This window comes from Cladophialophora psammophila (assembly GCF_000585535.1).
Source record: "Cladophialophora psammophila CBS 110553 chromosome Unknown aczJe-supercont1.2, whole genome shotgun sequence".
Taxonomy (NCBI): Eukaryota; Fungi; Ascomycota; class Eurotiomycetes; order Chaetothyriales; family Herpotrichiellaceae; genus Cladophialophora; species Cladophialophora psammophila.
Window position 1 is genome coordinate 1,913,311 of NW_006912923.1, and position 24,146 is coordinate 1,937,456.

At 51.3% G+C, this 24,146-nt stretch overlaps 7 protein-coding genes across 7 annotated transcripts; 3 read left to right on the forward strand and 4 right to left on the reverse strand.

Moving 5' to 3' along the window:
- Positions 1-261: 261 nt before the first annotated feature.
- On the forward strand, positions 262-5,403 carry A1O5_02041 (uncharacterized protein; the record flags this gene model as incomplete). Its single annotated transcript, XM_007742657.1, has 2 exons — positions 262-3,918; positions 3,997-5,403. 2 exons carry the CDS (start codon positions 262-264, stop codon positions 5,401-5,403), a joined length of 5,064 nt encoding a protein of 1,687 aa, XP_007740847.1.
- A 783-nt stretch (positions 5,404-6,186) lies between these two features.
- Positions 6,187-10,872, reverse strand: A1O5_02042 (uncharacterized protein; the record flags this gene model as incomplete). Its single annotated transcript, XM_007742658.1, has 1 exon — positions 6,187-10,872. The coding sequence occupies one exon, from the start codon at positions 10,870-10,872 to the stop codon at positions 6,187-6,189; it is 4,686 nt and encodes a 1,561-aa protein (XP_007740848.1).
- A 586-nt stretch (positions 10,873-11,458) lies between these two features.
- On the forward strand, positions 11,459-12,115 carry A1O5_02043 (uncharacterized protein; the record flags this gene model as incomplete). The annotated part of the gene is made up of 2 exons (XM_007742659.1): positions 11,459-11,585; positions 11,640-12,115. 2 exons carry the CDS (start codon positions 11,459-11,461, stop codon positions 12,113-12,115), a joined length of 603 nt encoding a protein of 200 aa, XP_007740849.1.
- An 87-nt stretch (positions 12,116-12,202) lies between these two features.
- On the reverse strand, positions 12,203-13,735 carry A1O5_02044 (uncharacterized protein; the record flags this gene model as incomplete). Its single annotated transcript, XM_007742660.1, has 1 exon — positions 12,203-13,735. One exon carries the CDS (start codon positions 13,733-13,735, stop codon positions 12,203-12,205), a length of 1,533 nt encoding a protein of 510 aa, XP_007740850.1.
- Positions 13,736-14,606: 871 nt separating this feature from the next.
- Positions 14,607-16,431, reverse strand: A1O5_02045 (uncharacterized protein; the record flags this gene model as incomplete). The annotated part of the gene is made up of 2 exons (XM_007742661.1): positions 14,607-15,169; positions 15,222-16,431. The coding sequence occupies 2 exons, from the start codon at positions 16,429-16,431 to the stop codon at positions 14,607-14,609; spliced, it is 1,773 nt and encodes a 590-aa protein (XP_007740851.1).
- A 1,248-nt stretch (positions 16,432-17,679) lies between these two features.
- Positions 17,680-19,213, reverse strand: A1O5_02046 (uncharacterized protein; the record flags this gene model as incomplete). The annotated part of the gene is made up of 3 exons (XM_007742662.1): positions 17,680-18,640; positions 18,696-18,783; positions 18,835-19,213. 3 exons carry the CDS (start codon positions 19,211-19,213, stop codon positions 17,680-17,682), a joined length of 1,428 nt encoding a protein of 475 aa, XP_007740852.1.
- Positions 19,214-20,303: 1,090 nt separating this feature from the next.
- A1O5_02047 (uncharacterized protein) lies at positions 20,304-23,880 on the forward strand (the record flags this gene model as incomplete). Its single annotated transcript, XM_007742663.1, has 3 exons — positions 20,304-21,527; positions 21,620-22,813; positions 22,891-23,880. The coding sequence occupies 3 exons, from the start codon at positions 20,304-20,306 to the stop codon at positions 23,878-23,880; spliced, it is 3,408 nt and encodes a 1,135-aa protein (XP_007740853.1).
- Between the last annotated feature and the right edge of the window lie 266 nt (positions 23,881-24,146).

The window sequence follows — 24,146 nt, forward strand, 5'->3', positions numbered from 1 at the left end:
ACTTTCCTGAAAAGAACTGCGGACACTTCACTCATATTGAGGCGGCATGGCAGCGTATGGCGAATGTACCAGGCGCCCATTTGTGGACAGATATATATGTTTGTGCAGGAGAATGTTGCGACGGCTTTCCCTGAACATCTTCCATTAATCTGGCAGCAGGAAACTCGAGCAGACGGCGGAGAAAGCGTACCTCGGACAGAGCCAGAATGAACGCCTCACATCCAGGACTCTAACAACCTGGAACACCTCCACTCGCCCACCATGGCCGCCATGAATGATATTGAGCGCAGCAACAATGTACCCGGGCCTAGGGTCACGATACCACAGCCTTTTCCCTCACAACTACAGACCATGACACCAGCTGCCCCTGATATGACCTTCGATCGCACACCAGCAATTGCAATTGACCCAATTGCCCTCATTACCCAAGAATGCATAACAATCACGTCTGCGATGCGGAAACATGCCCGCTGGGCGCAGTCTTCGGTGTCTGCAATCCTGGGTGGAGGGGCTACAAGGCTGCAAGAGAAGGACTTTCTACGCTCGTCCTCGCAAAGTCGCCGGGGGAGTAAAGGGCCCGTGATACTGGATCCTGGCATGGCCAGGCTGAACGTTCCCAACACCTCAGACGATGAAAATTCCAGCCTTGCTAGTCGATGGGGTCTGCGAGGTCGAAAGGGCAAGAGCATGCAAGATAACCCGTTGCTAACTGCCTTTGCACGTCTCAGAAGAGATCTTGCGGGCTGTCGAGACGTGGCCGCCGTGGATGCCCCCGAACTCCTACACCCTTTCCTGCAAGTCATACGCAGTTCTTCGACGAGTGCCGCGATTACTAGTCTAGCGGTGATCTCGATCACGAAGTTCTTCGCGTACAACATTATCACGGTCAGGTCACCACGTATCTCTCAGGGAATGCACCTCCTCAGTGCAGCGATCACTCACTGCCGTTTCGAAGCTAGTGACACAGCGGCGGATGAGGTGGTTTTGCTGCGCATCCTGAGACTCATGGAGTTGGTCATATCCAGGCCAGAGGGCCAGCTGTTGGGCGACGAGAGTATCTGCGAGATGATGAGTACCGGATTAAGCATGTGCTGTCAGTCAAGGCTTTCAGAGGTTCTCAGGAGGTCTGCCGAGATGGCCATGGTGACCATGTGCCAGGTAGTATTCAGCAGACTGAAATCGTTAAAGGTGGAAGAAATACCGAAAATGAGAAGTCGGTCGAATACGAGGACAACTCTCCTTAGTGCGACTGAAGAGCTGAAGATTGAACCGCCGATGACGGGCAGCGTCATGGGAAATGGCGAACCAGAAAGGCCTAGTGTTGACGTTGACGGGCGATCCAGTGTCGAAGACGTTACTGGATCCAAATCTTCCACAGAGCCGCAGAATACCACCGCCCCGGCGAAGGAAGACGAGTTCGAAAACGTTGAGCCATACGCCCTACCCTCCATCAAAGAGCTCTTCCGCGTTCTAATTGATCTTCTTGATCCACATGACAAGACACATACAGACGCGATGCGCATCATGGCCCTCAGAATTATCGATGTTGCCCTAGAAGTTTCTGGGCCTTCGATAGCGAAACAGCCTGTTTTGGCAGCACTAGTCCAGGATGATCTTTGTCGGCATTTGTTCCAGCTCGTCAGATCGGACAATATGGTTTTGTTAAACAGCTCTCTGCGTGTCGCTGGCTCGCTGCTTGCTACATGCCGACAGTTGCTTAAGCTGCAGCAAGAGTTATTCCTTTCGTACTTGGTCGCTTGTCTGCATCCACGGGTGGATATCCCCCAGGAGCCAGGGATTGATTCGTCGCTCTATGAGGGTGTGCCACAATCCCCCAAATTAGTGAAACCAGCACCATCGCAGCCGGGCAGCGGTCGGTCAACCCCGGTTCCAATCAAGGACAGGCAAAAGCTGGGTCTGGAAGGCGGTACTAGGAGGCCGGAAGCCAGAGAAGCCATGGTTGAAAGTATTGGCACCTTGGTCCGCATTCCCGGCTTCATGGCGGAACTCTTTCTCAACTATGACTGCGAAGTCGACAGGCAGGACCTTTGCGAAGACATGGTTGGCCTTCTGTCGCGGAATGCCTTCCCAGATTCTGCTACTTGGAGTACCACAAATGTACCACCGCTGTGTCTGGATTCATTGCTGAGCTTCGTCCAGTTTATAGCCGAGAGGCTTGACCACGAAATGCCAGCATGGTCACAAGGGCGAATAGACCAGATACGATTACAGCGAGCGAGGAAGAAGATCATCAAGGCTGGCGCATCCAAATTCAACGACGATCCGAAAGCAGGAGTGGCATATCTGGTCAAGAATGGCATCATAGAAAATCCAGATGATCCTGTACAGGTGGCTCAGTTCTTGAAAGGGACCTCGCACGTCTCAAAAAAGGTTCTGGGAGAGTTTCTGACCAAGAAGTCGAATGAACCACTGTTGACAGCCTTCATCGGGCTATTTGATTTCGAGGATAAACGCATCGACGAGGCCCTTCGGGAAATGTTGGGTTCTTTCCGCCTTCCTGGGGAAGCGGCACTTATCTCACGAATCGTCAACACCTTCACGGAAAAATACTGCAGAACCGCTGCATCCGAGGAGATTGCAGACAAAGATGCTGCCTTCGTCCTGGCATATGCGATCATCATGCTAAACACCGATTTGTATAACCCAAACGTTGCGAAGACACAGAAGCGAATGTCTTATGAGGACTTTGCGCGGAATCTCCGGGGCGTCAATGCCGGTAACGACTTTTCCACAGAATTACTGCAGGATATCTACGAAGCCATCAAAGAGAACGAGATCATTCTCCCAGACGAGCACGAAAACAAACATGCCTTCGAATACGCTTGGAAGGAGCTGTTACTGAAAACGCACAACGCCGGTTCTCTAGAGTTGTGCGACACTAACGCTTTTGACGCAGAAATGTTTAAGGCAACTTGGAAACCAATCATTGCAACTCTCTGCTATGTCTTCATGTCAGCCTCAGATGATGCCGTTTTCTCTCGTGTTGTCGTCGGGTTCGATCAATGCGCGCAGATCGCAGCAAAATATAGAATTACTGAAGCTTTTGACCGTATTGTCTACAGCGTCAGTCATATCAGCGGGCTAGCTGCAGAAGTTCCTCCGAGCACATCCTTGAATACAGAAGTTCAGGTTGGGAAGAAGAGAATCATGGTCAGCGAGCTGGCTGTGAGGCTCGGACGAGACTTTCGAGCACAATTATCAACCGTGTTACTATTCAGAATATTGCAGGGCCATGAGGATGCCGTTGGCGACACTTGGATTTACGTCGTGCGCATCTTACGGAACCTGTTTGTCAATTCTCTTATCACATTGCCAAAGTTCGAGGAAAATAGACTCGAAAGCCTTGGTCCGATACCTCTACAATCACCTTCACAAGTCATCGATCGAGATGGCCGACTCAGCGAAAGCGGCATCTTCTCAACGTTTACCTCTTATCTCTCTAGCTATGCTGCCGACGATCCACCAGAGCCTTCGGAAGAAGAGCTCGAAAATACACTTTCATGTGTGGACTGCGTGAAGGCATGTCGACCTGACACTGTCCTCCAACATATGGCCTCACTTCCTGCCTCGCAAATTAAAAACGTGGTGTCTGCTCTGCTGTCGCAGATGGAAGAACTGTCACCAGTCGTCAGCGTTAAGCCTGAACGCCCAATTCCCGTTACTGTCAGGGTCAATGGCCACCGTATGCCAAAAGCTGGACCGGAGTACGATCCTGGCACCGTGTTTCTTCTCGAGCTTGCAACGCTGCTCACATTAAGAGACGACGAAACGATTGCTGCAGCCGGAGAGCAACTTACCGGATCGTTACAGAACGCTGTCAGAGATGCTTCAAATCTCCATCCTCTCGCTGCGTCTAGAGTTGTGCATTACCTCCTTGAATTATTGCGGTATAGTTACGTAAGTCCACCCAAGACATCCCTCTTCTCTCAATTTCCGTTTCATGTCAAAGCATGCCGCTCACAACAAATCACACAGACCTGCGACTTTATGCGTGCCCCCGTCGTCCTCCACGCGATTTCAAGTTTCGATGACGCTGTGCTCGACCGAACAGCTTCCACCATAACTCAGGGGTTCTCCAATTCCATTGGCTCTCCTTCCGCCTTGCGCAACGAGATCACAAAGTCTCCCGACTTCTGGTCAACGTTACAACGTCTCCATCAGCACAAAACCGAGGCAGATCGTGTATTTGACATCCTCACGCTGCTTTCCACTTCGTCGCCGAATAAGGCACAAGACCAACAAGCTTTGACGGCAGACAACTTCGAATCAGCCATTTCCCTTGCAAATGACTTTGCATCCGCCGGCTCGATCGGCTCGATCCAAGAAAAGCGTCGCGACTTTGCCGCGAAGCAGGGCCGGCAAGCCAAGCCCGCGAAACCGGAAGACATCGTAGCTGTTCAAAGGGCGAATAAAGCTGTTGGATTGATCTACCAGCTTACGAATCGTGTCCCGGGTCTAATCGACCAAAGTCACCTGGAGAGGAATGAGGCTTGGGCTGCGTATTGGAGTCCCATCTTTCGAGCGTTGTGCGCGCAATGTGTTAATCCCTGTCGTGAAGTGAGACACCGTGCCTTGGCTGCCTTGCAGCGCACGTTGCTGTCCGAGACTGTGGCAGATGAGAAAGGCACGGAGGACGACCAACATACAGAATGGACAGCGATATTCGACGAGGTATTATTTCCGCTTACACTTAGGTTGTTGAAGCCCGAAATATACCAGTTGGATCCGGCGGGGATGAACGAGACCCGAGCACAGATGGGAGGCTTACTGTGCAAGGTCTTTCTGAGGTATTTGGACAGGTTGAACGACATCACACTCGTTACTCAGACCGAAGATGACGACCAAAAAAAGAATGACGAAAAGGAAGGAGAGCAAGATGATGATGAAGAGCAACAGAAGGCCACTTCAGCGAAAGGTGGCAGTAGCAACAAAATGACAGACGTGTGGATCAAGACCCTCGAACTCCTCGACCGGCTGATGAACGCCGGCACCGTGGTTGAACAGCAAGGCGACGCGCTCGCGGAGGCTGTCCGGGAGGGCGTGAAGAACACGCTGCTCGTCATGGACGGGGCAGGATATCTCGGCCGCCACGCCCAGGATATTATATGGGCAGGAGGCAAAATAACTCCTCGTAGCCCACTCGGCCTTGATGACGAAAATGGGGAGATTCAAATCTGGCCCGAGACGGTGAGGCGCTTGGATCGGTTTCTCCCGGGCTTGGTGCAGGAGCTATTCCCTCCTGAGCACGAACCGGAACATACTACTGCTACTGCTGCTGCTGCTGGCGGTGGCAGCAGCGAGGATGGGAATCGCAAGCCAGGGCAAATGCAGCGGGGCAGCACGGGGTCACGACCACAGACGAGAGATGGAGAAAAGAGATGAATGGTGGATAGATAGCAAGAACGCGGGGTTTGCATCACATGGCAAGGAACAAGGGGAAAGGGGAGGGCCCCTTTGCCTACCTAGGTACCTAAGTATATGTCCCAACGTTCTCGCGGTACATACATGCTTAGGCGTGCTGTGGTTAGGAAACACGGGAGAAAAATGTGGGCGATCTATATATACATCGGTACCGCCTCCCTAGATACCTACATATTTCTACCTCCCTCCGTCCGGAACCCTCCATCGTGTTGTGCCGTCACTGATTGCGGAGATTACACAGGTATCGGCTGTACTGTTCTGTGGTGTGTGCATTTAATTTCAATTCCTCTTTCAAGACTTATTCGATCGGAACGAATGCGGTGAAAAAAAAATAATTCGTCAGTGACTCGGTGGTGGTGCTTCTGTACCTGCATTAACTAGGTCATAGTTTACCCATGCCACCTGCGTGCCACTAATGTGCGAGTACACACAGAGTGCAGAGGACACTTGTGCAGGCTCCGAGCGCTTTGTTCAATTCGCCCTGCTCTCACGCCTTCTGCTTGCTTCTGCAAAAAAAAAAAAAAAAAAAAAAAACATTTTGTACATGTCGTGCCTTGATACTCGCCGTGTTCTTCTGCCAGTTCGCGCCGACCAGATGTCGAACGAGAGATATCGACCACCACAACTACTCCTCTTAAGCTTCATACCAAAGGAGGAACCTCGTGGTGATCTCGCGGTGTCTCCTTGCCAAGTCAAGTTTGTATGCATCTGACTTCCCCAGCCAGGCTGCTTCATCAATCTTGTCTATTCTTCGCCAACACTCCCGTCCACAGCCTCGTCCTTGGCATCGTGTTCACTATTCTTCTCTTTGCTCGCACAATCGCAGCCCCAATCTCTCCTAAATTGGTCGACACTCAATTTGCCCAGTTTCTTCAAGGCAGCCCGACTCGCTCGGACCCTGGCGTACTTCTCTCCCGTTCCTTTGTCCACTGCCACCATGTTTCCGTGCACGAACCATGCTACATGCACCATCACTCCAGAGACAGCTTCGTCACCATTTTCTCCTCTTCCCCCAGCGTCTTCATCATCATCGTGACCATTATCTCGAGAGGTGTTTGTGGTGGGCTGGAAACTGTTTTCGGTCGCAATTAGTGAACATTTTCGACATCGAAATTCTTGCTCAAGCAGACGGTAAAGGTAGGTAGTTGGATGACGGTTTGCAAAGGTATCGTAGGCCTCAATATCCTGAAAGAACCATTTGACGTGCTTCTCGAAGAAATTCTCGATCTCCCGCAAGTCGAAGCCGGAGTCGACAAGCACAGCGCCCAAGTAACTCTCCACTAGGTCAGCTAGGACCTTTGGTACATGGCGTTCGGGTGCAACTCGTGTCCAGAAGTCGGGTTTCACGTTCTCTTGCCCCCAGGCCTCTTGGACTGCGGATGCATAGCTGGCTACATCTGTGCAGACGGCAATACTATGAGCGTAGAGACACTTGTTGAATCCCAGAATAACCGCCAAGGCGGCGAGGAATTTATTCGATACCATGGCCATTTTGTGCTCGGTTAACCATTGAGGACCACGAGTCGAGTTAGTGGAAAACAACCACCACACGCAAACCCAATCTAGGCAAGCATCACCCAAAAATTCGAGTCGTTGAAGATTTTGAACTGGCGAGTGCTGGTCAGACGAGTGGGTAAACGCTGAACGCGCAAGACGTGGATTCTTGAACCGATAGCCGGTGGCCTCGAAGAGCTTATCGGCATAATCATTGGCAATCGGGTCGTTCATTTCTGCGACCCAAGGCGCCGGTTTGTACATTGGAAGAATCTCTCTCCAGGAGTTGATAGCGTGATCAGGATGTTCCACAAATTTAGTGATCGCCTTGATCCCGAGATCGAGCTTCTCCTCCGTGGGCAAGTGACGACTGCTCATGATACATGCTCCAATAGTTGCCTCACAGACATCCGCTATGGTCTTTTTCCCTAGCGCTTGCTTGCGGTGTTTGTCTGTCAGTTTGATGACTCGACCTCTCTCCAGCTCCAAGAATTCAGGGTACCATGTGTCACGCCAATGATCATTTGCAGAGCGGATGTAGCGAAAAAGCTCGTAGTGGGGAGCAGACGCAGTGGTGCACAACCGGCTGTTGGAGAGCAGGTCCATACGCTTGCAATGCATGCCTTCTTCGTCGCACGTTGTGCGGTTGTAAACTGTGATAGTGGTCATCATCTTGAGGAGAACGTCTCCAATGAATTCCAATCGCTCATAATTCATAGCCGCCTCTGGCTCCTTCTTGCCGAGTTGAAGTTCAACATCACGGCAATCCAGACTTCGTGACTCGGTTTCGGCGCCGTCCGCCTTGGTATGGCCCTCTTGCGTATAAGCTTCTAAACCAAGGTCTAGAGGCACCTCGATCAGATCAAGCTTCTTGAGTGCTTCCCCGACGATCAGGTAGCTTTCCAAGCGATGCAGGATAGAAGGCCACAGTAGACAAGTTTGGGCCACCGAGCACGATATTCGACCAAGTTCCAGCGGTTGGGGGGCAATGTGACACATGGCATACCGTTTTCGATCTTTGGGGCATTCCTCTAAGAAATTTCGACCGGCTGTGACAACCTTAGCGACCAACACAGGTTGATTTGGATCATACATCTTAGCAACAGATTCGGCATTTTTTCTGTTTGCTCCCCACGTGCTGTCAGAAAATTCAATAATGGTGTTCTTGAATCTCTTCTGAATGGCCTTTGCACTATCTGGAATAGGGTCCCAGATAGATTTTCCTCGCAAGACGTCACCTGTGAAATAACGCCATTTTCCGCTTCCTGGATCGATGAGAAATGCGTTGCACCATTTCTCTGCGTTTTCTTGTGCCTCTGTCGCGCTTGCAAATGGCTTCCATCTCTGGCGTTCAGTGAGTTGCGCGGCCAAAAGCTCGTCCATATTGACAATAGACTCAAAGGTGTCTTTCAGATCTCCCCTGGCGGGGGGTGCTAGCCAGTAGCTCATAGATGTCGATTTGTGAGCAAAGAATTTATTAAAGAAATCGTAGAACACCCCACGAAGAGTAAATGTCGTCAAAGACTCGATCTGGTCCGCCGTTACTGCCACTGGTTGAATGAATCGCTTAAATGTGACCTTTTTCTCAACATTGTCGTCTACATAGACGGAAAATGTGGGAATATCTGGAAGAGATGCACGCGTCAGCAGTAGCAAGCCATCAGTGCTCCAGGATGGTGATTTTGGCTCAACAGAGACACGCGTGACAAAGAGTTTCATTGGTAGCGTTGACAATGTTGCACCACTCCCAACCCAGAAATCCGGTTTCACCTTCTTGTCGTAGCTGTCCTTATGGTCGGGAACGGCGGTTTTGGCATTCAGATTAGCTGGCTTGGCTTTGAAGAAGATGCTGTTGAGATTCTCGTCCAACAGTTGTGCTTTGCGTAATTTGAAAAGGCAACGCCATGCAGCGGACCGCTTCGCGAGCACCTTATTTGTGCGCGGCTCGCCTTTGGCGCCCTTGACTGCAGCAGTGCGCTGGTCGCTGGTGACAGGAAGTATGACCTTGTACTGAAACATGTTTTCTTCGACACCTATCATCTCCTCGTACACTTCTGACGAGGCGCCACCGATCTTCTTCAAGGACTCTGCATACCGACTCAGGAGCAAAAGGGAATTGGAGTAGTTCGCAAGGACGCCAGAAGAAGTTTGGAAACTTCGACAACTTGCGTCTTTAGCCATGAGCTGTTTCAGTTTCGAGCCGCGGCCCAATAGTCGATCAGGAGGACGCTGTTGACACCACCGTCGTATATAGTCATCTTGGGCAATGGCAAAATTGACGTCTGCTTCCTGGGACTGATTATTTTCCTCGATCATGTGGACAAAAATAGAGCCCTTCATCCGAGCCCGGCCACGACTTTGCATGTACTGAATTGGGGTTTTATACAGATCGAATCTGATCACCATGTTGCATTGGGGAATATCAATGCCCTCTTCAGCAACACTGGTAGCAAATATAATGTTGATGATGCCGGTGCGGAACTTCTCCATGACTGCCTCTTGATCTTTCCACGAACCTTTTAGGTTCGAAGCTAAGGCCCTACCCATGAGGACGCCCGGCCGTAGATTCGGGAGACTGAGTGACTTGAACATGTCGCAGAGAATGAGCGCCGTCAATCTTTCCTCGACAAATACGATTGACCGAGTCGTAGCGGCAATCGAAAAGCGCTCTTTGAGCTCGACATATAGCTTTCTCACTTTAGAAGATACAGCCTGGTCCGAGTCGATCTCTAGAGGCCCGAAGGGATGATTTTGGACGACTGAAATGGCCTCACGGACAGAATCTAAAGCTGCCAGTCGTCTCTCGTTCTCAGTCATCTCAGTGTAAACTGGGCTTCGTTCAAATTTTCGAAGAATGACGGCTGATTCGCTCTCAGATGCTGGGAAGGCGTACTGCCAGATTTTGTCTGCTGCCCAAGCGCCAAGTTGTCCAGAAGCCATGCGAGCGAAACGGAAGTATGGCGCTAGATCTTCGAGGAAGCCACATAATGGCAAGAGTTGCGAATATAGACCAGTTTCGAATCCTGCATTCAGTGGAGGATAGTACCATCTGACGTCCTCGGCTCGAGGTGCGAAATCGAAGACGGACATATCATTCGTGGTCACGATCTTACTCTGCAGTAAAGCTTCCAAATCCTCCGCAGCTTTGTCAATATCTCGCTTTGAGTCGCTAGGGGACGCTGTCATGCCGAAAATACGAGGTCTGTCACCTTTCCACCTGATGTAGTGGTCTCGAATGATTGTCGAATATGGATGGTCCTTCTTACAGTGGTGGGCTTCGTCGACAACAAGAAGTGAGATCTGACCTATTTTCAGGTATGAGTGCATCAGGCACGAGTCCAGCACCGCAGCTGTGCACACAATGACGCTGTTTTCCGCAAAAATCTTGTCCCATTCTGCCTTCTTCCACAGATCGTCCGAGGCATCGGCGAAGAGGGGAATGACCTTCTGTGGCAGATTGTTGGAGAGGAAGCGGGCCTGTTGTCGAGCGAGGGGGACGCTGTTGACAAGGAAGAAGACAATCTTTGCTGGTTTGCCATGACTTCGATCAATGAGTTCCTGTTGCAGGTAATGTCTGATCAAGAGCGCAGCAATGAGGGTTTTTCCACTCCCGGTGTCCAGAACAGCGATCACGTTCTCTTCTTTGGCCTTCTCAAAGAGTTCTTGCTGGTATTCTCGGGCTTGAGCGATAATGCTCTTTGACTGTTCGTTCTCGGGAAGGTTGGATGTGTGGGTCTCGTCGTCGTCATCAGCGTGAGTAATGATATATTTATTGAGAGTCGCCTTGTTGGTCTCCTGGTCTGTCTGACCGTCTGAACTGGTGTTCTCGGAGTCAGATTCGTTGCTAGAGTCTGTGAGGTCGTCTGGCGGAGACTGATCGAGATCACTTATAGAGGCCCCTGCCTCTACGGCGGCGTGCTGATCGGCTTCCACCATCCTGGCGATGGGGAGAGAAGGCGCGAGAGTGATACCAAGGAAAGAGAAGACGTGTTTTGAACCGATCTCACCGTGAATATTTAAGAGGTTGCAACAATCTTGCGCGGGCAGTAAAGTGAAGCAAAGTGACAGTGACTTGGGGATGGCGGGTAGCGCGCAGGCAAGCAAACAAATTCACTACATGGTGACAAAATTGGAATCAGGTTTGTCTGACCGGTGCCTTCCTACCTCAATGCTTCAGATCTATCACTCTTGCAGCAGTCACCCTCCCTCACCATCTGGCACAATGTGCAAGGAAGTAGAGAAGAGCGCCTATCTCAGAAACTAAGCCATGCTTGGCCATGGTGTGGTTAGCCCGTTGGCGGTCGCGATCGCCAGGAACGAGCCAAGCCAGGGCACAAGGGGGCTAATCGTGGCAACAACGAGACTCCCTAAGTACATAGGTCCTCGATCTCCTGCGCCAACATTATGTCATTCCTCGTAGCAACAATCACCCTGCAGTCATGACCCGGGGAGAATCTCACCTTCAGCCACGTTCACGACTGATGTAACAAGCCACGGGATACAGAAGAAGTTCTTAGCCGCAATGAGGACCATTGTAGCAGCCTTCATTGCTCTTCTTGGGTTGACCAGCGCTCATGGCTCACACTCGCAGGAGGAATTGGCCAATCCAGCCGACGACTGGGCGTTGTACCACATGCAAGAAGAACACCGTACGTGATACAAGTCCTGGGTCAATTGAAACCATCTAACTGACACACACACAGATATCTCCAACTTCGACCCGGCCTCATTCTTCTCGCTGCATGACTTCAACAACGACGGCTCTTGGACACCTGACGAGGTCCGCCGAACATATGGCCTGGATGACGAATCTCTGAAGTCCACTCCCGCCGATGTTAAAGACAAGACCGTCCTTGAGGTCTTTAAACTATTTGATCCTCATAGCACCGGCATCATCACCCGCGATCAATGGCTTGAAGGTATACGCGCCGGCAAGAAGCTCCCAGACTCTGGGTTAGGGCCAGGCCACCACGGCGACGACGAATACGAGTACGAGATTCACCACTTCGAGAAATACCATGATGAAAACACAAAAGAGGAGGATCTGATCCATCCAGAAGATATAGAACATTTCAGGAAACATGACATGAGGGAAGATGAGGCTAATCGCATACTGAGAGAGCAAAAACAGAGTATTGTGGAGAGGAACATCCCAATGAAATTTAGGAGGCAGTCGTGATGTTTTACAGGGCGTTCCTGGCAGGGCACGGGCGTGGAAGGATCCGTAAGACTACAAATAGAGATGAGGCGGAGGGGGGAAGGGACATCAGCCATTGGGTTTGATCTCGACATCAAATACACAGTGCATTACGCCAGGCGCATATGTCTTCACCTGCTGAACATGTGGGCAAGAGACTGTGCGAGGACACCCGGGTTCTCGCTTTACCAATCCATCAATATCCCTCACAATATCCAGCTTCATTGCATCGATCTCCCGGACATCGACATTCTCGTGGACATGCAACCATCCACCAGTTCCACCTTCGCTCAACCCTGTTATCGCCTGGAGAGCCTCCTGCCAACTGGCCCTGGAAGATGGAAGGAGTCCAAGATTCGCATGTCTGACATTGAATCGCGATCCTACCCTTCCCTCGTTGTTATCAATCCTGGCACATTCGTGTTGCATCTCCTTCAGAACCTTCCATGCCCACTTGTTGTCTCCCAGGAAGGCAACGCACCTGACCGCCGCCTCCCGGTTGTCTGCGTGATCGCCCCTTGCAATTTCCTCTACCAAATCCCTGACGCTTCCCGACCCTTGCAAACTCCCTGCTTCACCAACTCTGACTACCAAGCACCTCCATCCGTTTCTCTCACATCCCCTCCTCAACCCTTCAATACTCCACGAATTGATATCCCAGCCGTAAACTCGTCGCACGCCTCTAGAAAGATAACAGAATGCGAAGTATCCAATGCCGATGTAGAAATCGACCACGTCGACATCGCCGATGGGCTGGTTCAATTCAGACTCAGCAAGCCCAGGGAAGTGGGACTGTAATCCGAGTATCCTTGCCTTCTCGGAGATGTTCCCGCGACTGAACATCGTGTACAACGGAGCCCAGCACTGCGCAATTCCCTGCAGCTGAGACGTGGATGTCCAGAAAGCCGCGTCAAAGTCCTGGACGGTGGGATGGAGGATCCTGCCTCTATGCTTTTGCTGTCTGTCGTCATGGTCGGGCATGGGGCCCCAGTCGCCGTACACCGGGAGCAGACCCGAAGGACAGCGGAGGACGTTTTGTTCCTTGGTGGTCGACGCATCATTCTGCCTGATGGTGTCTTCTTCGACCCTGTAGAAGTCTCCGGCACCACCACCACCACCAGCAAAGCCGTCGTCTCCTCTTCGCTCCTCAATCTCAGCCGCAATCGGCGCGTTGATCGCGATCCGCGAAACCGCCATCCCCTTAAACCCCTTCTCAGCAATAACTCTAAACAGCTCCATGTTGTCGCTCTCACCAAGCGCCTGATAGAACGCCGTCCATCGCGGATTCTGCGTGGTGAAATTCGCCGGAAGGAGGAGGAGCGGTGGGTAGAGCGTGTACCGCTTTGGCATGTCTGAGGCTGGTGGAGACATGGGGGAGAAGGTATCCTCATTTTCAGTGTGGCGATCTTGCAGTACCCTGCAAAACTCGGAAATGCCCCTGACTAGAGGGTTATTCGGGGGTTTCTCCTTCTTCGGCGTCGGGATAGCCTCGTCTCGCGGGTGACGGTGACGCCCTGGCGCTGTGGCCTCGTCGTTTCCGCCGCCATATCGTTGTAGAGATGGACCTTCTCCTGTCTCGAATCGCTGGATCGGTGCGCGCATGATCTGACTCTTCGATCTGTGGGCTCCTTCGAAATTGCGTTGGGCGGCTCAAATGCGCAAGAAGGACATGGACCTAGGTATGTCGCAAACTCGGGGTGGCAATGGTTTCCCTCCCGTTCTCCGCACAACTTTTGACTGGCATCTGAATCCTGACGAAAGGTTTCAACATTACGCCCTTCAGCCTTGCGACCCCTAATTGGCTACATGGCAATCCCTACCTTTTTCCAGATTACATCGACGAGGCTCTCCTACTCGTAATACAGTCCTCGACGTCCAGACAACTATAGGTGTGATACATGCAACGGGATATTTCGACCAAGATCTACACCTCTCAACGTCATGAGTTTTGAATCGGGTTTCTTGATACGAGATTCCGGAGACAGCGTGCACTCTAGCCTGCTGAATTATTGCTTCTTCTCATTCTTCTCATATTTTAAATTCTGCCGTGCGAGGTGCGAGGTGCGAGGTGCGAGATGCAAGATGTCGTATGTTCTACATAGCAGAGTCTTTCGCGATAACCCTCAGTTCCCTTTCCTGCTGTCTGGGGTTTTGTGTCCGTCCGGCCTGGCTTAGTCGATTCTCAACTCAGCGTCGCAAGCAAGGATATGATGTTGGATCCGAAATAGAGACAACGCAGCTTTTAAAATTGTCGATGTTGATTGTTTTTGGGCCCCAACTTATCCTCTTGTCTCGCAGGTCGAACACAGTATGCCGATATCTGACGCCCAGATTGTGGAGGGATTAACACCTGCTAAATCAAATCGATGTTTGTGACCCAAACTCCTACCACAGCCGAAAAATCATGACGCCTTCGTTCACGCTTCAGGACTCCTTCCAAATATTTCTATCCAACAGCCTGTGTGCTTCCAAATCACCCTGCGATACCGACCTCCTTGGCTTGATTAATCATCATGTTCAATATTTCCTTCTCGTCCGGTGAAAAATCGCGCTTCAGTTCTGCGTCAGTTGTCAGACAGCACATGTTGCTTTCCTCCAACTGCCAAGCACCAGGCTCCCTGATATCCCTAGGCTCAATTAGATAGTGTTCAAATTTGCCGAACTTTTTCTGTTTCTTGTCGGCGAACTTGTTGTCCACAAGCCATCCATTAAACCAAAGTGGTTTGCCCCGCAAATCCAAATGGAGAAGCTGTGGAGAGCAGATGGTGTAATTTAACGGCTCGGCTCTTTCCCCGGGTTCTGGCTCTTCGGCTTCTTCAAGTATGTCATATTCTTCCACCATCTCTTGCCCGTTCTCGTCCAGTCTGGGCAGGCCGTTTTCGTCCATGACCGGTCTCTTCTTTCTCACCAGTCTGGGCTTCTTCTCTTCCTCCTTGGGCGCTTGAACGACACCCATTGTGCCAGCATCGCCCTGATGAAAAGCGTACTCTTGATCTCCCACAAGCTCCCAGCCGAGCCAGAAAGTCTCTTTGTCGCCTGTAACGAACTGTCAGGAAAGTCAAGCAGCCTAGTATAAAACCCGACTTACCATAGACCATGTCATATATACCAACCCGGCCTTCCTCTTTATTTCCGTCTCGGTCAGGGCCATTCATTCTCGTGACCAGAAGAAGGGCAATGAAATGACGCCATTTGTCAACCACTATTACACCCGATTCTTGCATGTGACCACTATCCCCTGTCCAGAACCGGCTCTGCTTGACTTGTCTTGAAATGGGCTTTGGCAAAATCTGTTGGAGCCAGCGCTTCTTCGACTCTGGCATAATCAAACGATCCCTGAAGAAAAGAGCGCCGGTTTTCTGGTATGCAGGATCCTCGAACAAGAGTTCCGGGTTTACAAAAAACAGGCTGTCGGCATCAATGAAGATGACTTCGCGGAAACTGGAATACAGGATTGCAAATGGCTTGGCAGCCCAGCCCGCCAATTTCCAGCCCTCATCATTTACCATTTGCGCGATGTCTCGAGTGAGTACGCCATCCAGGCTTTCCAAATCAGAACGATAGTCCTCGGAGAGGTCCGAGTCACCCAAATACATGATCTCAATCGGCAGGGTACACCCGAGTTTTCGGAACGTGGGGATAATCGTGAGCAGATACGGTGCCTGATCATCACCGGCTGTGAGAACGATGCCTCTACCTCCCTTTTTGAAATGTGAATGGAGAGTCATGTGGTCAGGGAAGTACGGTGCCGTCCATGGGAAGAGCAGTTGTCCGAATTTGACAAGGAAGTATCGGTACGCCTCGTAGGAATGGATCGTTTGAGCCAAAGAAGATTCGCCAATGTCGTCGTCAGAAGGCTGATGCTGATGGTGTCGCAGATACTGGATAACATCATCGCGCACGTAGCTGCCTCCTTCTTCGTCAAAGGTGAGATGAAGGTCTTCCCAGGCCTGGAAAAACTTTTTATATTCGCGGACCCGGAGACCCATTTCGCGAAGTTTCTCTTTTCCGGTTCCTTCAACAGCGCGTAACAAGTCTCTGCCTTCCATTTCACCTGGAAGAAGACTGATTACTCGCGCGAGAGCCTTCTCAAACTTAGGGCGCTCGGAAAATGAACTTGGGTTAGACTGTGGCTTCGGCGACCCTGATAGACCGGACCCTTTGGCAGAATATCCCTTCGGCTGTGCAGCCACATCGTCCTGCTTGGATAGAATTGGCTCTTCGCCTTCGGTTTCGGGTGGTGGAGGGGCCTTTGGCTTTTGCATAAGAGGCTCAACCGGGGGAGCCTCGAAACGCATCTCTGGGTTTGATTTGGGTTGCGCGGGCTCCTGCACGATCGCATTGCCCGAAAGTTGTTCTTGGCTAGGAGCCTCATTTTGAGTTGCTCGAAATATGGGCTCAGGGTCTGATGGCAATTCTTTTGATCTTTCGGCAGGCGATACAATCTGCGGCTGAATGGTCGTACTTGGGCCCCCGGAAGTGAGCAGGTATATTAGAGGAATACAAAGCAATAATAATATAATGACAAGTCCCTGCCGTGATCTGAGACTTCGTCGTGTTGGTCCTGCATATGGTAGGCCGGGGAAAGAACGACCCTCCTTTACCGGCACATGCCTTGGAGTAAACATGCCACCAGGTGAGCGCATTGGGGGGATTTGAAGTTGTCAGTTGCTGAGGATTGTTCGATTCCAGTGATAGAGGATGAGGCCAGATGTCGTTTGAGCCAATATCCAAAAATAAAACAACAGTGTCTTGGGTGGCGAAACACGCGTTCCAGACGCGACAAGGGTGAGGCTCCTTTCCTTTTAGCCTTTAGCGGCAGGATTATCCAACAAAACCAATCAGTCTAGTCTATGATACGAGATTAAGTGATTGCACAAAGATGGCCATAATGAAGACAACGGATATCAAGGTCAGGAGTGGGCTATGTCGCATGAAAGGGATGTCGTTGAAAAAAGGAGCTGAAACCCCTTCTGGGCCGAAGGTGGAAGGTGGTGCGTGAGAAAAGTTGGCCGAGAGCGTGAACATCCCTTGCTCCATAATTCTCCATTAGGACTAGCGCCTCTCGGCTGTCGCTTCCATTTTGGTCTCCACATGTTTCACTTTTGGCCCTGCACCTTCGCTCCCTTTTCACCCCTTTTTTCCTTCTTAACAAGTGCAGAAGGAGCAGGAAGCGTGTGTCGTGCGTACCCAGTATTCCGTCTACCTTCAATCATGAAACAGCCGTCTCGTATTTCTGTTGCGCTAGATGCCCGTTTTTCCAGCGGATGACTTGCATGAGATCCCTGCCGCTGGGAGATTTGCGGCTAACCTTGAACGAAGCTGCGCGCAGCCTCGGGTGAGTGGCTATAAATAGGGCAATCTTACGACCCCCCCGAGCCATCCCAATGATGAAAAGGTCAATGCGACAAACCCTTCAAATATGCCACGCAATGCCGTCCAAAGTCACCGTTGGTGCCGCCAGCCAATGTGGTAGTTGTTGATACCGTTGAGCCTGTACTGGGTAATAGGTATGTCCTGACCAGCACTGTATCCTCTCGCGATGATCAGGCCATCCTCTGTTTAGGGAGCTTGGGAACCAACAGCCACACAGCCAGGCATAGCACCAAGGCTGCCAGAATGATGGGTTGCAGCACCTTGACACCCTTTGCATTTGCAATCGCCCCAACTGCAAACGGCAGCACACATGCACCACTTGCTCCAAAAGCAGCGGCGAACCCCACAGCCGGTACATGCAGCCTCTTCGGGAGCAATTTTGTGAGAGCCACAATGGCTGCGGGGAAGAGAGGCCCCAAGAAAAAGCCCAGGAGGCCAATCATGACCGCACTGACGACGAAGTTTGGGATGAGCCAGAACATCAGCTGTAGAGCCACGCTGCACACCAAGTACACGGCTATCGCATGCTTTTCTGTCTTGAATACCCGAGCCGTAACGAATCCGAGTATGAATCGACCGACGGTGATCCCAAGCCAAAAGCCCATCGATGTCAGACCTGAAGCAAACGGCGAGCCTTTTCTGACGCGCAACATGAAAGTCACGATCCACCCGCCAACACTGACCTCAACACCCACATAGATAAGCAGGAACACCGAGGCGAGCAAGGTCACCTTCTGCTTGACTGCCTCAAGAGTCTTGCTCTTGCCCTTCGCTCTTTTGCCGAACGGATTCAGTTTGGAGAAAATGCCTTGTTGCTTGTTGGCTTGGCAACCGGGGTGCGTAACGTCAGAAATTGTTGGAGTGCTTGACCCAGAAATATCCATATCAGCAGTCTGAGGGTGCTCAGCATTATATGCCCGGCCGTCTGCTCTCCAGAAAGTGCCAACGAGGAATGCAACCTCAACAAGGGCTGCACCCACCATGAGATAATAGAATTCGTACCATCGCCAGCCTGCTTGAGTAACCAGTGCTGTAGCGATCAACGGCGAAAGTGCTGCCCCAAGGCCGTAAAATCCGTGCAGGAAGCCAAGTACCTCATTTGCGTTAGCCATGTCGCCAATCCAGGCATTCCTGTGGGCAGATTCAGCATCGAATGTACGTCAGAAGGTCAACAATTTCAACCCACCATCCGCTATCGCCCAACCCGTTGCCAAAACCGGCAAGAATAAACACTATTACCAAAACAGGATAAGGCGGATGAACACATATGGCGGCTATATCAACGAGTCAGTCATATATTACATTTCAATACCAAACATACTCACTATAAGCGCACAAATGGGACATGCTCATGATCCATGCAACACCTCTTTGTCCATACACGGTATGAATGTGGTTGTTCAACAGTGCAGACATCGTATAACCCACTATAGGCGACAGAAATATGAGGCTGATGACTGTATAATTGACCCCGTAGAATGTTTCGAGGTAAGGTATTAGGGCGCCGTATGCACCATCATTAGCACCCAAGACGACGAAGGAATAGAAGGTCCCTAGACAACGCCACATGTTGATTCTGGGGGAATTCCATTTTTGCAATTGAGGTGTAGCGGTTGAAGGAGCAGGCAAGGCTCCGGCTGATATATCTTCATATACAGGCAGGTCCTTGCTGGACTCCTTCTCTTGATGGGACCTCGAAGGCATTTCAAGGACGACTGTAGAGCCTCCATAAGAAGAGGAATTATTGATTTGCATCTTCCCAAGTGTCTTATACGACTATCATCAATAACATGAGGAGTCGCACGAGCTACAGAGAGCTCATTTAAATATACTCGGCCCTTGGGATTCAAGAAGATGCGGTAAAAAAAAATCACCTGGACGAACAGGAGCAAATGATCTCACTTTTCCGAAGATCAACCGTGCGTAACGTGGACCGCTCGAAGGCTCGGACGGCTCGCAGACCCCGGAGAGGAGGCGGGCCGATATCGAAGGGCATCTCTTTGGGCCGAATCGGGAAGAGCATCCTGTATCTGTGGGAAGACGGAGTATTGTTCGCTGGAATTACGTACTCGGTGGTGCAATATCGCCCACTTGGCATTGGCATCGACTGCCCAGAGTAATGATCCATCGCGATGTCCTCTTGGCACTCTTGGCACTCTCGGCACTCTTGATGTACGGCGGATCAAGACTTGTGGCGCGAACAATAGGGCAGCCAACGCGCCAAGCGACGACCTTGTTTGGGCAACTCCAAAGACGCGTCTTCCTGACGCGTGCACAGTTCAATCGAATCCCTTACATCTTCCCCCACTCATTACTCTGACTCCTCATTGCCGCCAACCAGTGAGGGACAGCTTGTAACCTCCTAGGCATGTTGCTCATCTAGACGCCGTTTGTAAGAACTTGAGCACACGTTCTTCTACCCTCACGCTAACAAGTCTAACTTCCCTAAGTCCTATCCTGCTTCCCCTCAGAAACCTAGGTGTGGCCCGAGTGGGCAGTTGGCTGAATCCTCTACCATCACTATCTTCTGCCTTGAGTATGAACGACCTGACGCTTTGTGGATTCAACGGTCTAAGTCAAAGCAGTCCTCCCACTCATCCAGGTTGCAGACACCTGTCTTGAATTTGGGATAACTCTTTTCAAAAACGACTCAGAACCTGGGAAAAGCATCATAGTCGCCGCACTTGTCGCCGCACTTGTCGCCCCACTTGTCGCCTCACTTGTCATTCACTGTGCCAGTGAGCTCACTTCCGTTAAATCTGTAGGTGCGGAAGACCTTAATAAGACAAAGACTATGGATGACCTGGCGCGTCCTGCACTGTGCGAGATCAACAACCGCGCCAACCGACAGTTAAGCGACAGCCACGCTTTCTCGCCCAAGAAGGGAAACGAACCCCCGACAACAGACGGGCAGCAGCCCTACTCTACTCTGCCTCTGCCGGGATGGGGTCAGCTCGGTGGCTGCAACCCGTACGCTATGCCTGCTCATATCCCCCGCGCGGCAGGGGAACAACTAGGACGAGAAGAACTCTCGACCAAGCATAGAGAACCCGACAACCCATGGGTGAAGCAAGAACATGCGCTGTCCGTACGGCCTGAAGAAAAGACCTTCCAGCACGATGGCCCAACTCACGAACCAGACTCGCACCCCGGCCTCCGAGGGGAGCCCAGTGCACAAGACATCGCACCTTTTTGCATAAATATGTCCGATCTCTTCGACGGCCGCACTCCTGAGCAGCTTGAGAAGAGTGTTGAAAAAGGGATGGAGCTGCTAGAAAAGGTCCAACGTACTCTGGGAGAAGTGGCAAGTCAAGAAGTGACTCGGTGGGCTGAGTCAATTGATAAGATCCGATCTCAAGCCCGTCGTTCGAGAACTGTCATTGGTGTTGTCGGTGCGACGGGCGCAGGAAAAAGCTCTGTTATCAATGCGATGCTCGATGAAGAGCGGCTAGTTCCGACCAATTGCATGAGAGCCTGCACCGCTGTTGTAACAGAAATCAGTTACAACTACCAAGAAGGTGCCCCGTACAAAGCTGAGGTCGAATTCATTTCCAAGCAGGACTGGCGAAAGATGCTCAATGTTCTCTTCCAAGATCTCCTCGACCAATCGGGTCAGGTTTCCCGCGAGTGTACGAACGAAGACTCGGAATCTGGTGTTGCCTATGCCCAGGTCAAAGCGGTCTATCCGCGGCTAACAAAAGAAGAAATGACCGAAGTCCCTATCGATAAACTGATGGAGCACCCGAACGTCGCCTGTCTAGGCACCAAGCGCAATATTGAATCAGAGGATGCCATGTCCTTTTACAAGCAGCTGCAGCGCTTTGTAGACAGCAAGGAGAAGACCACTGGGGTGAAAGAACGGGTTGAGAAGGAGAAAAAGCCGCGTGAGCAGGAGTATTGGCCTCTAATCCGGGTTGTCAAACTCTATGTGAAGGCTCCTGCTCTAGCCACTGGTGCAGTGATAGTCGATCTTCCGGGTGTCCACGACAGCAATCAGGCTCGCGCCGCGGTCGCTAAGGTAAGTCCCTTTGATAAGTTATGTCAGTGTTGATGCAGTTTTACCTCAAAAAGAGCTCCTTCGACAAGTTTCCGATGCTAACGGCAAACCAGGACTACATGAAACAATGCACCGGACTGTTAATTGTTGCACCCATCACAAGAGCGGTTGACGACAAATCAGCAAAGACTCTGCTTGGCGACTCTTTCAAACGCCAATTGAAGATGGACGGCGGCTTGAGTTCGGTGACTTTCATCTGCAGCAAGACAGACGACATCTCGATCACTGAGGCTCAGGATTCTCTAGGCCTCGAGGAAGAACTCGCGCCCATGTGGGCGGAACTGGGAGACCTAGAAAAGAAGAAGGATGCAATGAAGATGCAGATCAAACAGCTCCAAGACTCTAAGTCCGATGTAGATGCGGCTATGGATTCCGCCGAAGATGAGATGGACACCTGGGAAAGGCTGCAAGAAGAGTTGATTGGGGGTAAAATTGTCTTCAGACCTAACGGAAAACGCCACAAGCGCAAACTTTCAGATGCGAACAGCCCGGCGAGGAAAAAGTCCAAGTATGCCGAGGCGGATTCGGACGATGACTTTACAAATAGCAGCGATGAGTGCGCCAGTAACGCACCATCTAACTCCGCCTCCTCAAACACCAGTCACGATCAAGATGAGCCGCTTGCTGAAGATGAGATCTCGGACAAGATCACCGAGCTCCGAGGTGCCAGGAAGGAATGGCGCCGGGAGAGGTCCAGGATTGATGAACACATCCAGAAATTGCGGGCTCGGATGCAAGTAGTGGACAGGGAGTGCGAGGACATCAACGCGAAGCTTTCAAGCAAGTGCATTGCAGGTCGCAACGAGTATTCACGAGGTGCCATTCGCCAGGACTACGCAGCTGGCATCCGCGAACTGGATCAGGAGCTCGCTGAAGAAGAAGACGCGGCAAACTTCGACCCCGAAGTGGATGCGCGCGACTACGATGAAGTAGCTCGAAACCTACCCGTCTTCTGTGTATCTTCTCGCGCATATCAGAAGTTGAAGGGGAGACTCCGCAGAGACCGTACTCCTCCAGGCTTCCAACACATCGATGAGACAGAAGTGCCAGCCCTGCAAGCTCACTGCGTTCATTTGACCGCCACTGCCCGTCAAGCATGCGCCCGCAAGTTCCTCACGAGCATGTTTCAGCTGCTAAATTCCCTCCGTCTATGGGCCTTGAATGATAGCATACCCAAGAATCTCACAGAGGAGCAGATGGGCCAAGAAGCTCAAATGCTGAAAGAAATGCTCAGTAACCTCGATTCGGTGAGTTCCCCGCACCCCCAAACATCTACGTTCTTGCCAGCGCTGGTTCGGAAATATGTTTTACTGACCGGTATTAGGTGCTCGAAAAGGCAGGCGACGAAATTGTCGATAGACTTGCTGATGAGCTTGATGACAAAGTCTATGCTGCGTATCCCCATGCTACGGCGGCTGCGCGAGCTCAGGCAGATGATATTGTTCAGAAATGGGGGTCGCCTGTCAATCGGTCAGACCGAGCTGTAGGAGGTCTCTATTGGGCAACGTACAAAGCAGTGGTTCGCCGCGATGGATGCTTCACAAACGCTCAGGGCTGTCATAATTTCAACGCGCAGTTACTTGAACCACTAATCCGTCACCTCGCGGGGCCTTGGGAATCCGTCTTTACTCGCAGGACGCCGATCATCCTTAATGGACTCTCAACGAATGTGATTCATACCATCACCACTTTCCATAATGATATTGCGCGCCGCGCAGTCCGCAGCGGTGCTTCGGTGGCTTCTTTGGAGATGCTAAAGCAACAAATACCTCTGTACCAGGAACGGCTGAAGGACATAATCAGCGACGCGAGATCTTGGATAATCGAGCAGCAGCGTACATTCAACCGCGAGTTTGAACCTCTAATTACTGAACATATGCATGACGTCTATGTCACATGCGCCAACGAATATGGCCCCGGATCCTACCGACGGATGCGGGATCACATGGAGCGGTATGTCGAGGATGAAAAGACGTCAATGTTTGAGAAGGCTGTCGACCACGTCCATGGGCTTATCAAGAATATGATCAAGGGGCTGAGAGAAGCCTTACTCAGCGGGCTTGATGCTATTTTCCTGGATATCCAGAGAGAGTATTCTAGTGTGCTGGTCAGGCAAGAAGTCAAGCCCCTAGATCGGCCAACCATTCCTCACAGAGTCCTGGAGATTGTCAACAGTGCTGAACTAGTTTTCAAGCAAGCCGTTGGTGTCAAACCTGAGCCTGCAGTTCGTCCTCGACCTCAGGCCAAACATCAGTCAGAATACGACGAGGCATCTATTACAATCAAGCAAGAGCCTAGAGAGGACTTCACATAGCCGACTCCGAAGAGAGAGGCAGCAGAGATGCTATGGAAGGCGCGATACCCGGCTGGCTGAAGGGAGAGGAGCATGGACGATATGACAGATTAGAGCTACTGCAGCTTGTCAGAGACAGCGACATCCAAACAACCGACACTTTCATGCCGAGCGAAGAGGTTCTCATGAAATGCAGCTGATCGAAGACGTCAGCTTCCCGGAGAGGACAGAGAGAATGGGCCGCAAATTATGCTGATGGAGGTCTTCCGCAAGGCATACTTCTGATC